This window comes from Pezoporus occidentalis, unplaced genomic scaffold (assembly GCF_034315485.1).
Source record: "Pezoporus occidentalis ecotype Australia unplaced genomic scaffold, CSIRO_AGI_Poc_V1 ctg158, whole genome shotgun sequence".
NCBI classification, from domain to species: domain Eukaryota; kingdom Metazoa; phylum Chordata; class Aves; order Psittaciformes; family Psittacidae; genus Pezoporus; species Pezoporus occidentalis.
In genome coordinates, this window is record NW_026913404.1 from 2,638,552 (window position 1) to 2,655,060 (window position 16,509).

Sequence of the window (16,509 nt, forward strand, 5' to 3'; positions counted from 1 at the left end):
CTGACCCTGCCAGACTCCTCCACCACCATGGCCAGGCAGAGGACAACGCACGGTAGCCAGGGTGGTGGCATTCTGCACACAATGAGGGCTGCTGGTTGCTGGTTTCTTTGCACACTGGAGCTGGAAACACCTCTCTGCTCCTGCAGCGCCTGTGCTGGGAATTAAAAGCATAAGAAGGAGAAGGGCTTTTATTTTGGTTTCTGGGAAGAATGAATGATTTCTGACACTCACACATCCAGAAAGCCCATTTCCTAGAGCCAGGTCCTGCAGACAGTAACAGGAGCTGGTGGCCACCATACTACCCATGGATGCCCAGCAGCCTGCAGCTCACTGCTGGGTTTCCTCCATCTCACTGTTCACAGACACAACCAGGCCATAAACCACCACCCACCACGGTGTGAGTGAGAGGTTGTGCAAACAGCAATAAACTTTGTGAGAGCTGCCAATCCAGCAGAGTGCGAGGGGCTGTGACCCCACAGGACCCTGCAGTGCTCCACCGAGGACCCAGAGCTTCCCCAGACAGGAAGGAACTTCAGGGCCCAGAATACAGAAGTAAACACAGACACCACTGGGGCAAGGTCCTCCTGTCTGCAGAACCTGCAGGTTGTTTTGTGCCCGGCCACTGTCCCAGGGTTTGGCAAGACTGATGGCCTGGGGTGACCAAATCATATCCATAAGTCCCTGTGCTTGAGCAGGCAAGAAGCTGCTGCATCAGAGTTGGTTGTATCCTTTGTTTCACAAACTGCTTTAACCTGCCAGAAGCGAGATTGAGATGAGCTCTTAGGCAGAAGCTCTTCCCTGTGAGGGTGCTGAGGCGCTGGCACAGGGTGCCCAGAGAAGCTGTGGCTGCCCCATCCCTGGCAGTGTTCAAGGCCAGGTTGGATGGGGCTTGGAGCAGACTGCTCTAAGTGGAAGGTGTCCGGGCCCGCGGCAAGGGCTTGGAACTGGTGAGCTTTAAGGTCCCTTCCAACACAAACCATTGTCAAAGGAACAAGATCTGGAGCCCGATGGGGACTTCTCATGACACCTCACACACAGCACCGCAGCAAAACAGGCACCCGGGCATGCTGCGAGTCCCGGCACACAACACCCAGGGGAGCTCCACTTCCCGGAGCTCCGTGCGCTCGGACCGCGCTTGCAATGGCTCAGAGCGGACACAGGAGCAGCCGGGAAGCGGCAGTGTAGGGCGGGGCTCACGGGCTCGCTCCCGGTCAGGAGCCGGCTGCGCCGGTGCCGCTCTGCTCGGCCGGCAGCCCCCGAGGCAGGTGTCCCGGTGGCGGTGGGACCCCCACCCATGTGCCGGGGCGAGGCAGGCCCCTGGGAGCACCCCCGGCGGAGCGCGGCCGGGCGCGGCGCTGCCAGGAAGGGAAAGGGCACACGGCGGCCGCCTCCTGCTCCTACTGCTCCTCCTCCATCCCGCTGGGCTCTGCCGGCCCCCCGGAGACGCGAGCCGGACCCGGGACGCCAGGGGGCACCCCCGTGGCCGGAGCAGGGTCGGGGCCGGACCCGGAGCGGAGGCACTGCCCCGGCTCTGCAGCGGGCGGCGTCGAGCAAAGGGCCCCGGAGCTGCCGCAGCCCCAGGCGAGGCCTCTCCCGCCAACCGTCTGCTGCCGCCGTGCCGCGCCGCGCCCCGCCGTGCCGGACCGGGTCGGGTCGGGTCGGGTCGGGTTCCCCCGCTAGCGCTCCCCGCCCCTTCTGTCTGTCTGTGTCTGTCTACCGGTCACTCACCAGACCGGGCCCAACGGCCCCGAATGCAGCTCCGTCTCGCGACCCCGCCCGCCCCGCGCACGCGCCGCCCGGGACCAGGGGCGGGGCCAGAAAGGAGAGGAGAGGGGAGGGGAGGGGAGGGGCGTGGGGAGTCGAGTGCGAGCGGCGGTGAGCGTGAGTTTCTGTCTGTGTGCACGTGTGTTTCACCGCGTGTGCGTGTGTCCCTTTGCACATATTATCCAGTGTGTGTCCACACGTGTCCGTCACGCTCTGGTGTTGTGGTGTCACCCTGGGTGTGTATCACACTGTTTATGCACACGTGTGTGTGTCACCATGTGTATGTGTATTACTGCCTGCATGCCCATCGCCCTCTCCACGTGTGCACACGTGTGTATATATCACTGTGTGCATTACTGTGCATGTGTATTGCTCTGCATGTGTGTGTGTGCACTGGTGCATGCGAGTGTGCAGGGCTTTACACACCTTATATGTGCACCCTGCCTGAGCCTGCATGCAGCTGGCTGACAACTTGGCAAGCGAAGGGGCTGGAAGAGCAAAGCTGCTGGAACACCGAAGTGGGGTATATTTGCCTAGGACAGGTTACAACCAACTGCCATGGACAGGGACACCTTCCACTAGACCAGGTTGCTCTAACCTGGCCTTGAACACTGCCAGGGATGGGGCAGCCACAGCTTCTTTGGGCACCCTGTGCCAGCGCCTCAGCACCCTCACAGGGAAGAACTTCTGCCTAAGAGCTCATCTCAATCTCCCCTCTCTCAGGTTAAAGCCATTCCCCCTTGTCCAAAGCCCCTCTCCAGGTTTCCTGTAGCCCCTTTAGGCACTGGAGCTGCTCTAAGGTCTCCCCTTAAGGAGCCTTCTCCAGGCTGACCCAGCCCAGCTCTCTCAGCCTGACTCCAGAGCAGAGCTACTCCGGCCCTCGCAGCATCTCAGTGGCCTCCTCTGGGCTCACTCCAACAGCTCCACGTCCCTCTTGTTTTGTTGCTCCAGAGCTGGATGCAGGACTGCAAGGGGAGTCTCCCCAGAGTGCAGTAGACAGGGAGAATCCACCCATCAACCTGCTGCTCATGCCCTGGGGATGCAGCCCAGCACATGGGGGAGTGTGTTTCTGAGCTCAACTGCACATTGCTGGGTCATGGGGAGCTTCTCCTCACCCCCAAGTCCTTCTCCTCAGGGCTGCTGTCAATGGGAGAGAGGGAAGGGGAGACCCTGTTCACCACCATGGTTGACTTTGCTCCTGTCACTGGCAAAAGCTGAGGTTTGGCTTCAGAGGCTGACTTACGGGGTCCTGTAACAGTCACACACTGGGTCTGTCCCAATTGGCTGCGCTCTGCTCGGAGGGAGCTGCTGTCATGCTGGATGGGGTGGATGCAGCAGTGTCTCCACTTGCTGGGCTGCATGTGGGTCCCATCTCTCACAGGCTGTATTGTGAGATGCACAGACCCAGCACCCATCTGCAGAGCTGCAGCCAGGAGCTGCGTCCCTGTGCTCCCCTGGCTCGTTCAACATTGAAGTCCATCTGCCAGGGACAAGGAGCAGCCACCAGCCCACAACAGAGCTGTCATGCTCACACTCATCTATTTAGCAGCACCCCAGCAGAGCTCATTACAGAGCTCAGAGGCAGGAAGGAGTCAGCCCAGCTCAGCAGAGCTGTACATGCCCCTGAGAATGTGAGTAATGGGGTGTGGTGATGGCATGTGCCTTTCCACCAAGTGTTGTCTGGCTCTGGACTTGTCACTTTTTCGTCTTTGCCTGTCACCAGCATGCTGCTGCAGCTGCGAGGTGATGAAGGTCTCATTCTGCATCTGTGTACCAGCACTCATCATGGGGCCCTGTCTTGGATAATGCCTGCAGCCAGTGGCACAGTCACAGGTGACTGGGCCTTGGGAAGATCTGGAACAGTTGGTGCCCATGGTGTCACACCAGAGCCTCATCTCAGCCCAAGCTGAGCCACCATCCACACCCCTGCTCACACCCAGGTTTGATCCTCCCCAGTTGCAGCCGCCTCAGTTCTCCTTGTGACCTTCCCTGTTGCCTCATGCAGTTCCTCTCTGTGCCTGCCTCCGAAGGAAGCTCAGCAATTAGATCACAAGAAAAGTCTAAAGTATTTACAGTCTCCTCATGGCTGGGAACAGAGGATGGGAGATGTTGCAACGAGGTGCAGTTGCATGGCAGTGGCTCAGCTGGCACTTGGAAGGGGAGTGTGCAGAGGACGTGGTGGAGGATGGAGCAGGGACACTAGGGATGATGCCAGAAAAGGGCAGCAGGGTATGAGGCTGCAAGGCAGGGGGCTCACTGGGGCTATCCCTCTGTGAGATCTTCCTGCCACTCTCTCATCAGGGTCTGAAAGGAGGAATCACCCCTGTGCTGCCAGGGCAAACCTGCCACCTCCACTCCTGTGACCTGTGTGTGGCTTTTGTCCCTGAGATCACTGCCTGTACTCCAGCACCTTCCCTGGTGTCACCCCTACATCTCTCTGGGGTTGTTCTCAGAGAGCAGCCACTGGAGCCACCCTAGCAACAGCAGCAGAGGGACAGACAGAACCTGCAGTTGGAGGCCTCTCCTGGGACTGTAGTACCCCTGTAAGCAGCATCACTTCAGGATCAAAGAGGTGTGTAAATGCAAAGGAAGAGCCTCAATTCATTAAGATATTTACGGTCTGGCAGCTTTGGGCACTCTGTCAAGCTCATAGATCTCTGCCAGCATGTAAATCTGCTAAGTTTTGCTGCTGGCAACTGGGAAGCGTGGGATGAGATAAGGGAGGCATAACTGACACCAAGGAAATCCCTGAAGGGAGGAGATAAGGATCTATTGCCGGCTGCCTGCATATTCCCCACTGCCAGAACAGCATGGAACATCCTCAGAACACGAAGTCCACAGGGAGACAGATCTTGTCCTAAAAGTTTAGCCATTTCCCTCTTCCCAGACCAAGGGAGAGTTAAAAGCTCACCTAAGCCACTGCATTAGAGGGAGCTGGATCCAGGACAGGCAGTGCTGCTGGCTCAGTGAGGGTGGGCAGATTACTGGCTATGTGGGCTGGATTTCAGCTTAGAAAAGAACTAGAGAAAATTCTCTGGTAGAAGGAACATCTCCAGAAAAGGTGAGCCCTGGCAAAAGGAAACAGAGCCTTTACATGAAAACCATCATAGGAGGGGGTTTAAATTGAGGACAGTGGGCGAGATGAGTGAGCAGTGGGGCAGGGAATCATCCAGAGGTAAACTTGTAACTGTTCCTTCAATGAAGGAAGGAGAACAGTCAGAAAAAAAGGACATTAAAAAAGTGGGCTGCCAGGACAAGAAAAAAATGCTGTGTGATGGCTGTGGGAGAGGAAAACAGCCTGCTTTAGATGGGGATAAGGCATTGGGAAGCCCCGGGGTCCAGAGATGGGGACAGCCCAGGGATGAGAGTCAATAAGAAGCGGGTGGAGGGCTGGTGTGTGAGCAGGGGGAGGGAAGGCATCAGCTCGACTGAGTAAAGGGGATATGTGCATCAGGAAACTGCATGAATCTGCAGGGAGTGGGCCATGCAACAAAGAGGATGAACAAAGAGGATGAACAGAGGACAGCATTAGGGTTTGCTGTAAACCACCCAGAGAGGATGGGGACAACCCCCCTAAAGTGCTGTCTCCTCCCTTAGCATTTTGGCTGTGAGAGCACAAAACCACTGCTGGGGCAGAGGGAAAGCATCACAGCAAAACCATCCCAAACAGCTGCACCTGGAGCTCCCAGTTAGAGATCCACAAGCAGAGGCATCCCCTGAGCCATAAACTGGTGTAGACAGGGGTGAAAAACCTCTGCAGGCCAGAAGGAACTATATAAAACAAACTGGTTGGAAGAAGTGAAAATCGAATACAGAGGAAGATACTTGCAAAGAACAAGGGGGTACGGTGAAGCCAGTGTGGATGCGAGGCTCTAAGCAGAGAGATCTTGATGCAGTAACCCGGGGAACCTGTAGGAGAGTGTTTTAACAGCAGAGCGAGGTACCCAAAACACAGATAAACAGTAAAATTCAGATGATTGACTCCCAAATTCTTAAAAAACTGGCACTTGCTGTTTCAAACCAGGAAAACATCACGATACACAAACACCCTCACACGGATGAAAATGCATTTTGAGTGTAATTTACTTACCCCAAAAATAAACAGCATATTTTGAAACCCCAACAGAAGCAGGAAGTGTGCTGGAGACCTCCGCGGCTGGTGGGGCCTTGCCTGACACAGGTTAGGACAGGACGGATGAAACAGATTCCTGACTTCCCTGCTCCCAGAGGGAGCTGGCAAATACCAGGCTCATTTTAAGAGGTCTAGGAAACACTGGGAACTTAAACCTGGCTTTGGTACCAGGCAAATGTGTTGAAAGATGGAAGAAAAAATGGCATGAGAACATGGAAACATACAATCCTGGACTTTTTTGGGTTAGAAGGGACCTTAAAGCTCATCCACTTCCAACCCCCTGCCACTGGAGGGACACCTTCCACTAGACCAGGTTGCTCCAAGCCCCGTCCAACCTGGCCTTGAGCACTGCCAGGGATGGGGCAGCCACAGCTTTGATATAAGGAAAGCAAGAGCCTGGAAAACATAGGGTTAAAATACTTTTAACTTAACTTAGGTCTAAGATAGAGAACAATGTTTGTGTTGTAAGCGTGTGGTGTGATAACAGAATTTAGTAGTCTAACGAGTGAATTATTTCTTTCCATCCTTCTAATGAGTGAATTATTTCTTACCATCCTTCTAATTATCAGTTAGTTTGGAGACAGTGACTCCCAAACATCTGCTATCTTAGGATACTCCTTGTCTGCCCATCCTGTTCTGCTTGCAATAAATTTTGTACAAAGGTCACATTGTTCTAAATCTTTGCCAGCTATCAAAAACTTGCAGATACACTTGGTTTCAGCTAATTTGTGATTACTAGGGCATCCAACTGTGCCAAAGGTGAAAAGTGCACCCTGAGGAAGACTGCTTCATCTTGAAGACCCCTGCCCATGACCATCGGAGGGCAATGTGCAAGCACCAAAAGGGAGGAGACTTATGATAATGAGTATCTAAACTAATTGTAATATCCCTGTTGGACTCTCCAGAACCTAATGAATATTCATGTTTGTGTGTAATAAATATCTGCTTGTTTAACCCTCAGGGTACAAGTTAGGAGGAGCGATCCCCCTTGCACCCGGCACCATAATAAACATACCTGCTTTATAACTCTGAGTTGTAGAGTCTGATTCTGTGCTTCAGCTTCTCTGGGCACCCTCTGCCAGTGCCCCAGCACCCTCACATGGAAGAACTTCTGCCTAAGAGCTCATCTAAATCTCCCTTCTGTCAGGATAGAGCCATTCCCCCTTATCCTGTCCCTTGTACAAAGTCATGGGCCCCACTGTGCACACCTCAGCTGCCCTTCTGTCCCTCTCCATGGGATCCGGGAGCCTTCCCCAAGCAACCCTGGGTCTCACCCAGCAGAAGGCCAAAGTCAAATCCACCGACACTTGCTGTATGGCAATACCTTAGCATCCGCTTGAGGTTTATAGGTGCACAATGCACAGAAGGGATGGTTTACACACACAAACGCTGAATACCGAGTGACTCCTCCTAGCCCTACACCACTGACCAGCACCCATCAGCTTCTGAGAACCAGTCTGGTGCTCCCAAGGTTGTTTTTCAGGGCGTAGCTGAAGCGATGAGCAATCTGTCAGACCCCAGGTGGAAGCCCCTACCTGACGAGGCCCCGCTGCCAAGCCCCCTGGCCCGGCTCCCTCAGCTCACTGAACCCCACCGCCCCCAGCCGCCCACACGCTCGGGCAGCCCCCTTGGGCGCGCTCGGGCGCAGGCGCGGCAGCTGCTACGTCACGGCGCATGCGCGGCAGCGCTGGCTGGGCGGCAGTCGGCGGGGTTATGTCGGGCCGCGGGCGTCGGGGCCGTGGCCGTGGCGGGCCGAGGCCGCAGTCGGAGCAGCCGCAGTGCGAGGCGGCTGGCGGCTCTGTGAGGTGGCGGCGGCGGGAGTCGGGGACAGGGTGGTCCTCCGGGGCGGGCGCGCGCGCGCTGACGGCTGTCTCCGGTGTCCCGCAGGGTGAGCCGGTTCTGCCCGCAGTGCGGGTTCGGCGTGGAGCCCGCCTTCCGCTTCTGCCCGGCCTGTGGTGGGAGGCTGCACGCGCCGCTGCAGCAGCAGCAGGAGGAGAAGGAGCCGGCATCGCCCCCGCCGCCGCAGCAGCCGTCCACGAGTCCCGCGGGCTCCCCGGGGACGGCACCAGCACGGTCCCCGGCCTGGCCCGGCTCCCGCTCGCCCCACAAGCTGCGGCGCGGCCCGGCGGAGCCCCTGCCGGTGAATGTAGTCCTGACGGACCAGGGCGGCCGGCGGTGGAAGCTAGTCCGGCTCCTGGAGCAGGGCGGCTGCGGGCTGGTGTACGAAGGTGCTGTGGAGCCGGGGTGGGCGGGGGGCTGGTTCCTGGCTGTCCGCAGCAACTCGCGGCTGCTGCCTTGTTTCACCTTTCTGGTTTTTAGGCTCAAACCTGAACTGCTGCCAGCACTGGTGTATGATGTAGGTAGAGGCCAAAGGGAGGTGGGGGGGTGGCTTTAACCTGCAAGATGGGAGACTGAGATGAGCTCTTAGGCAGAAGTTCTTCCCTGTGAGGGTGCTGAGGCGCTGGCACAGGGTGCCCAGAGAAGCTGTGGCTGCCCCATCCCTGTCAGTGTTCAAGGCCAGGCTGGACGGGGCTTGGAGCAACCTGGTCTAGTGGAAGGTGTCCCTGCCTGTGGCAGGGGGTTGGAACTGGATGGACTTTAGGGTCCCTTCCAGCCCAAAGCAGCCTGGGGTTCTATGAATATTGACCAAATGCCAGTTCTGGATTCTTGGCCTGTTTTGGCTGCCAAAAGCCAGCTAAATCATATGGACTGCTTCTCAGCTGCTTAGTGACCGCTGATCTTTTTTTTTTTCCAGTCTGCTTGTAAACTTCTAAAGGAAAGGTTTCAATCTTATTCTGTGTTGCAAACTGCTCTTGGAGGGATTTTCTCCATTAGTAAGTTTTGCCTGACACTTGGCTTTAGTTTTTTTTTCATTACTTATGCTTGTTGCATAACAAAGTCTGGGCATCCACTTACGGCTTTATAAAGATGTGAGGCTGGAAAAAGAGAAAATATTGTTGCTGTTACAGTGGTTTTATAGAAACAGCTTTTAGGTGATGCAGTAGGTAATCCCTGTATAGAACCTGGTCTAAGAGCAGGAGCAGAGGAGGTATCCCAAGGGCATGTAGTGAGTGTAAGTCCTTTTGGTGGAGGAAGGCCACATATTAGTCTTAACATCCATGCAGAGCAGAAGGGACTTTGGCGTCTCTTGCAGATCTTTGACAAACTGTGAACTGAGCTGGGGGGAATACTCAACAAACGAATCTGGGGGTGCCTTTGAGGTTCTACTAATGATTTGTTCTTTACATGCCATCTTCAAAGCACCCCTCTACTGTAGCCATGCTGAGATGCTTCTGTGGCTTAAGCAGAACTGCACTTGCAGCATGTCAGGGTGCTGTGCTTCTGGAGCAAGGTAAGGATTATCTTGTAGTGATCTGGGAAGACCTTGTCACAGAGGATGCTCCTGCAAAGACCAAGTGAAAGAAGCAGAGGATAAGTAGAAGCAGCTGCACAGGCTGTGTTTAATGGTGCAGCTGATGCTGCACTGCCTCTTTCCTGTGCTCTTGTAACCACATCTGTTCCATCCTTCCACAGCGCAGTCAGCATCTGGAGCCTGTCCTCAAAAGCAAAGATACTCCCTCAAACTTGTGAGTTTTGATCCATCTGGGTAAGGAATAGTGAAGTGCATAGTGTGTTGTGTCCAGGGCCTGGCCTATCTGCCCTGCAGGGCTGAGAGGAATGTCCCAGGAACTCAGAGAAGGTGAACACAGAGGCCCCACCTTGCTTAGGAGATGGATGTAACTTCCTGAGAGTGTCATGCTTGGATTTCAGTAGAATTTGGCTCTTCCACTAAAGGTGTGAAGAAAATAGATATGAGGATTAAACCCCCCACAAGCCCTAATTAGAGAAGGTTTGCCTCTTTGATCTGCCAGGCTCAGTAACCTCCAAAACTGGATCTGGTGGTGTAAGGTGGAGCTCTCAATTCACTAATGTCAGACCTACTTTTTTCCTGTGTGGCAAGTGTGTATGTGCCCTGCTGAAGTCTGGGGAAATGGGGAGGTTAGAATTGGTTGGCTGTGCTGAAGTAGTGTGATGCACCAGCACTGAGAGGCTCTGTAAGGCCAGAGCATGTTTTCAAATGAAACAGTAATTCTAATTGTAGTTCTGAGCCAGCTTTCCAGGCACTTGCCAATAACCTGGGCTCTCCAGAAATGTGCTGTTTCCAGTAATGGCTGCTCTGCAGTGGAATCCAATTGATTGATATTCAGTAACTCACAAACCAGAGCAGAGAGGCTATTTTCTTGTCTGCCGTGGCACCTGGGGTTGCTTGTCTGTGGGAGGACGAGTGCTGACAGCTCTGGGGGGACCTGGTGAAAAGTCACCGTCCCGTTTGAGACATTTAACAGCTGAAGAAAGAATAGTGCTAATGAGAAAAGACAGCCAAGTGCCACAAAACAAGAAACAGTGGGTGTGAAGCTTTACAGAAGGAAACTTGCGTACACAAAACTCCCAACGACCCTGTTTTGCACCTTTGGCATCTTTCGGTGTTTTGCTTGGTAGCCTTCTGCTGGCCCAGCCCAGCTCTTGCCTGGTGAGGAATGTACAGTCTGATAATGCACACAAGAGCAGTTGACCTCCTGGCTTTGGTGGCTCAGATCTGCTCAGCAGGCAAGGTGCTGAATAAAATACCCTCTAGAACATGGGTGTTTGTGTTGTCTGGGGCCTGCTGATCCTCCAGCTACCTCAGCCAGCTGTGGGTAGGGCATTTGGGGTCAAACCAGCTAGAATATGAAACTGCTGCTTCCTCCCCTGTGTGATGGCATCTGTCTTAAGTTAGTTTGCAGTGTGCTGAATATACATACATGTGGGCATAGACAAACACATACACATCCTTCCAGTGCCTAAAGGGGCTGCAAGAAACCTGGAGAGGGGCTTTGGACAAGGGCCTGTAGGGACAGGACAAGGGGGAATGGCTTTAACCTGACAGAGGGGAGACTGAGATGAGCTCTTAGGCAGAAGTTCTTCCCTGTGAGGGTGCTGAGGTGCTGGCACAGGGTGCCCAGAGAAGCTGTGGCTGCCCCATCCCTGGCAGTGTTCAAGGCCAGGCTGGACAGGGCTTGGAGCGACCTGGTCTAGTGGAAGGTGTCCCTGCAGTGGCAGGGGTTTGGAACTGGATGAGCTTTAAGGTTCCTTCCAACACAAACCAGTCTGGGATTCTTTGATACTGACTGTAAACTATACGCATTTCAGTTCACTCAGTAACAGCAGTAGTGAAAGTGCAGTACTTCTTGCTGATTTAAAAAGCTGGATGTAAGATGTCAGCACGCAGCCCAGCTTTAGAGCTACGGACTTTCTCCCTTTCTGGCAACTAGAATAAAATGTTACAGCTCTTTGAGACTTGCTTGTTTACAGAATAACCTCATCTGTGCTGTGGGTAACAAGGTCACCTCTGCTCCTTTTTTTGAGCTTTGGGGCTGGAGCTCTCTCTATGTTGTTGACATGGTTCTAACCCACAGGCAATTGTAAATGGTAATGCCTGAAATGTCCAATGTCAGATGGCTGCTCCCTTGTTCTGTGCTGATCTCGGAGCGTTTCTGGTGGTTGGGTGCAGCATTAGTGACCCCAAAGACCTGAGCTTTGTTGTTGCTCTGGTATTTCTTTGTGGGGGTTTGTTGCTCTCTTTAAAATGAGTAGTGAAGGTCCTGTAGCGATCTTGCCCAAGATCTTGTGATGTGTAGTGATCTTGCCCCCTCATATAGCAGGGGGGTGTGGCTGTAGTAACGCTCCTTCCTCTTCCCTGTAGGATGTAAAAGGTGGAAGGATCTACAATGAACAGAATTTCTTCCAGCGAGCTGCGAAGGCAGCCACAGGTTGGTGCTTCTTGGAGGGGTGGGGAGGAGGCTGCTTGTAGGAAACTTCCACCCCTTTCTCATCAGTCATGCAGGTCTCGCCAATGGCCAGGCTGGAAGGAACTAATTCACTGTTTGGGTAGTGCCAGAGAGCTGAGAAGTTGAGTCCTGGGAGCCTGCTCTCCCAGGAGCCCCTGTGTACCTTGATACTGCAGTATTCGCATTTTGAAGCTCTCTTCCTCTGTCTTGATCTCGCTGTAGCTGTTCAGCCCTGCAGCCTGACCTGCTTGGTTCCTTCTTTCTTCTGTGCCCCTTCCATGGGCATTTCTGTCACCTCCTGTCTGGTATTTACTGCATTGACCCAGAAACCTGAGCCACAAAACATGGGCTGGGGTGATGGAGGAGTTCACATCAAACCCACACTTCTGGGAGGACTATAAAAATCTTCTCTAGCCGTCTCTCCTGTCTTTCTTATTTTTCCTTGCTCTATAGCAACCACACACCTTAGCCTGCTCTGGTATTCCTGCATCCTGTCTGTCCCACTCTTGCTCTGCAGCACTGTGCAGTGACACACAGATACCCCAACACATAAGGCTGACATTTCTGGGACAGAATCACTGTGAGATTGGATCCAGCTGTAGCTGCCCAGGGCAGAGCACCCATTGGAGAAAGGGCATCCCAGACTGAGCTCCTTCCTGCTGGATCTGCTGGGCAGCATCTGCTGCACTCTATCCTCCTTTCTCCCATTCTAGTGGAGAAGTGGAGGAAGGGGCACTCTGTGCCATTGCTGGGAATTCCCAATTGCGTTGGCTTTGGACTGCATGCAGAGAGCTACAGGTGAGTTGACTCTGTGAAGGGCACAGCTGATTCACAACTGCCACCACCTTGCACTTTCCCTCTTCTTGCTGTCTGCTGTTCCTCTTCTCATTGTCTCCTGGGCTCCCAACCCTATGCACTGCTCCTATCTCATTGATTAACAAATGGTTTGCCCCATTATCCCATTCCCTTCAGTCCTTGTGTTGCTGGTGAAGTCATTGCTTTTGCTGCTTCCTACTTCTTTCCCCTTATTCCTGCCTTTTAAGTTTAACCCGAAGGGGAAACTCAGGCTTTATATCTGCAACACTTGATCAGCTTCTCTCCTCTTTTCAAGAAGTTTTGGAAATGTTTGCCCAGACCCATTGAAGCTGAAGGGGGCTCTACTCAGGGGGATGGCTTGGCAAGTGGCTATGGCAGGGTTTCCAGATTGGGTGCTGTGTGCTAAACCCTTGTCTTTTGTAGGTTTTTGGTGTTCTCTGACTTAGGGCGAACTCTTCAGTCTGTCCTGAATGATGGCTTGCACCTACTGAGGGAGAAGGCAGCTTTTCAGATTGTAGTCCGGCTGGTATGTAGAGAACCACTACTTCCTAAGAGACTTTTCCAGAAAGTACCTATAACTTTCTTCTGGATCTCTCAAAGGTGCTGTAAAGCTGACTTGGGGGGTTGGTTGAGGTCTCTCAGTAGTATCTCTTGAGCTAGTAGTAAACTTGAGTAGCATCTTTTGGACGATATGTCACCTTGAAGGAATTTGGGATAAGGAAAGAGACCTGACAGTTGAACATTAGAGGCTGAGAGACATGGACTTTTGTTTTCCTCTCTACACAGCTGCAAGAAGCTGGGGAGGCTCCAGCTCAGTGACAGGCAAGGTGCTGAGGGAGTCTGTGTAGCTCTGATATGCTCATCTCTTCTGTTTGCTCCTAGCTGGACTGCCTGGAGTACATCCATGAGAATGAGTATGTGCATGGGGACATCACAGCTGAGAACATCTATTTGAACCCAGCAGACCACATGCAGGTAGGGAGCGATGCTGTGCAGGTGGGCTTGAGAAATAGGATAGAGCAACACCCAGGTTTTCCTGGGGCTGGGCAGTGCAGCGCAGCCTGTGCAGTGCTCAGGCAGGTGCTGTGGTGCAGGGTTGTGGGACTGTGAGCAGAATTCACACCATGCACACACTCAGACTTCTTGATGTCTTCTAGGTGACCCTCGCAGGCTATTGCTTTGCCTTCCGTTATTGCCCAGGAGGTAAGCATGTGGCTTGGCGCGAGGGCAGCAGGACCCCTCACGAGGGCACGATAGAGTTCATCAGTGTGGACAGCCACAAGGGTGCAGGTGAGTTGGTTTCTCTCCCGAGCTCAGCTCTAGAGCTGTTGCTGTGGCAGTGATGGCTGGAGCTGGGGCTCCCTGCTGGCATTTCTGTTACTCCTGCTTTCCAGGCATTCACATGCACCTGGAACCAAGCTCCTGTTTAGGCTGTTTACTGTTGCCTCTCTCTGGGCTGCTGCATTGGGACTTGGCAGGTCACTCAGTGACTGCAGCAAGAGGTGCTCCATCTGGAGCCTTGGCTACTGCAGGCGTGCGAGGAATAGAAAACAGGGCAGCTTTGTGCTGGCTTAGCAGGGATCTGATTCAATCCAGGTTGGATCCCTGCCCAAAAGAGATTAGCAACAGGCTCTGCTCTGACCTTGAAGCAGTGAGAGCTGGGAAGATATTTAAATTAGCCAGTTCCTCTCCTGGCTGGGATGTGACTGTTCTCTCCCAGTGTGCAGACTGGGAAAATCTTCCACTGGAGGCTGAGAGGTGACTGTGAGTTAGCAGCATTCCAGAAGTATTGATAGCCCAGAGCACATCTTAACAAAGCTCTTGCATTTCTTCTGCTCTTTAGTCTTGTGCCACTTCAGGAGACTGCCTGTCCTACAGAGGGGGCATGTCAAATATGGACTTCCAGGGTTGTGCAGAAAATGCTGGTGTCCTTTGGGGGAGAGGCACTAGCCTGGGTCTCCCAAACTCTGTTGTGAATCTTTCTTCCCATCAGGACCATCTCGCCGAAGTGACTTGGAATCTCTGGGCTACTGTCTTCTGAAATGGATATGTGGCTTCTTGCCTTGGTCTGATGAGCTGGACAAAGTAGAAACTGTGATGGAAAAGAAGGAAAAGTAGGAGAAATCATCTCACCTACCCTTGCTACTTTCTTGCTCAGCAGAAAGCAGGGAGGGAAGTTTTGTGTTTGAAGAGAAATCACTTGGGCACAGGACGCTTATAGGGCTGTGGGTAACTCCCACTGTAGAAGCTGAGCCTGGCCAAAGGGTGTTTGATGGATCCTGTTTTCTGCTCCATTCAGAATGTGGCCATCTAAATTCAGCCTTGTTTCTTTTCTGTCCCTGTTGCCCAAGACAGGCTGCTTAGGCACCTGCTCCATTGCTCCTAATCTGACAGCTCTCTGCACTGATCATTCCAGGTACAGAGAGGATGTGAAATGCCTTCTCCAGCTGTGCTACAGGCAGAGATCCATTCCAGGTACAGGGTTGCTCTCTGTGGCAGTGGGACTTGGGGAAGGAGGATTTAGGGTACCTGAAGTTAGAGCCTTCTCTGTGCTGGGGTGCTCATCCACAGTGGCTGCCACTGGCAGTGGTGACCAATGACTGCACGGACTGATGAGCTCCTGTGGACAAATCCCTTGTTTTTACAGCAAAACAAGGAGGACTGCTACCTATTGTCTCTATCCATGAGCCTTGCTGGAGAGGCACATATGGGCAGCTCTGTAGAGACAGCTGGGGCTACTGTGCTGCTCCATGAAGTGATGCTGTTGGCCTTGCAGATGCCCTACAGAGCTACCTGCAGCAAGTAATGTCGCTGGAGTATGAGGCAAAGCCTGACTATGAGGCCCTGCGGCAGCTCTTTAAGAAGCCACTGGAAAAGATGAAAGCTTCAGCTTATGACTCGGTGGATATCAAAATGGTGCCCTGAGTAAGTGCCATGGTTTGGATGGCAGCAGCATGGAGCACTTGTCCCCCTGCACTGCTGTGAGCACAGCAGCAGCTTGGTGCTGCTGCCCTGCTCCATGTGCCCCAGGGTGCCTGGGGAGGTGAGCATGGAGCGGGCTGCAAGATCTCTTTCCTGATGTGTGGAGGGAGTGCTGGCCCTTCACCATTTCCAGTAAAGAGCCTATCCCAGTGCTAAAAGTCAGGCTTAGCCTGTGTCACAGCATGTTTCCTCCATTTCTGTCTAGAAATACTTGTCCTTGGAGGAATCCAGGCAGGGTTAACAAAGCAGGCTGAACAATCTGCAGGGGTGCAGAGGTGGTAACAAAATGCAGATTGATGCACTCTGGTCCTTTTAAAATTCCTGTCTTTAAAGAACCAAGGCTCTGAGCTGTAGCTTTTGCTTTTTCTTTTCAGAAAGCAGCTTTAGCTCTGGTTTTACTGCCTCAGGCCTGTGGCATTAAGTGGTGGCTCTAGACACAGGTGCTCTGTTCTGTCCAGGAGGCACCTCCAAGACTGACGCTTTGACAGAGATGGGCCTTGTTTTAGCCTCAGCAAGGCCACTAGATTAAGCACCAAGCCCCAACACACAGAGCTAGCTCCTCATCACCTCTATTACTCTTCTGGGAAGGAATTGAACTGCTGAATGTTCATATTTTATTCCTTTTTTTTCAGATCAAGAGAAATTGCACAGGAAAAGTGTTGAAAGCTTTCTGCAGCGTGAGGCCTTTCTTACAGCTATTTAACTTTTACCCACCTATTTTAGAACAGTTTTAATGTGAGCCAATGCTAAATTTTGAGCTGCTGTTGTAAGAAGTTAATGTGAAGATGCCCCTGTGTGGTAGGTTGTTGTAAGAACTGTGATGTAGCCACGAGAAGGGCAAAGCGTGGCACAGAAAACTAAATCAGGGACCTCTTTTTTAACTAGTGACAGTACATAGTTTTGTAATAAACTTTGTGGCCAAGCACCCAGAGCTGCTCTGTGTTGGTTATGTGGTATAGTCAAGGCCTTTCTGGAGCTGCTGTAGCT

The 16,509-nt window shown here is 53.0% G+C and overlaps 1 protein-coding gene across 1 annotated transcript; it reads left to right on the forward strand.

Moving 5' to 3' along the window:
* The first annotated feature begins 7,570 nt into the window (after positions 1 to 7,570).
* Positions 7,571 to 16,445, forward strand: VRK3 (VRK serine/threonine kinase 3). Its single transcript, XM_062612002.1, has 12 exons — positions 7,571 to 7,701; positions 7,784 to 8,124; positions 9,431 to 9,483; positions 11,640 to 11,706; positions 12,438 to 12,522; positions 12,964 to 13,066; positions 13,423 to 13,515; positions 13,698 to 13,830; positions 14,534 to 14,654; positions 14,957 to 15,015; positions 15,317 to 15,465; positions 16,155 to 16,445. The coding sequence occupies exons 1-11, from the start codon at positions 7,571 to 7,573 to the stop codon at positions 15,463 to 15,465; spliced, it is 1,335 nt and encodes a 444-aa protein (XP_062467986.1). The 3' UTR covers positions 16,155 to 16,445.
* The last annotated feature ends 64 nt before the right edge of the window (positions 16,446 to 16,509 follow it).

What these genes read in the sequence shown, in the direction of transcription:
- VRK3 (XM_062612002.1), top strand. Translation starts at nt 7,571, where the DNA reads ATGCGCGGCAGCGCTGGCTGGGCGGCAGTCGGCGGGGTTATGTCGGGC. An exon ending in TTCAGATTGTAGTCCGGCTG is followed by an intron (nt 13,067 to 13,422) that starts GTATGTAGAGAA and finishes GTTTGCTCCTAG; the next exon opens with CTGGACTGCCTGGAGTACAT. An exon ending in ACCCAGCAGACCACATGCAG is followed by an intron (nt 13,516 to 13,697) that starts GTAGGGAGCGAT and finishes GATGTCTTCTAG; the next exon opens with GTGACCCTCGCAGGCTATTG.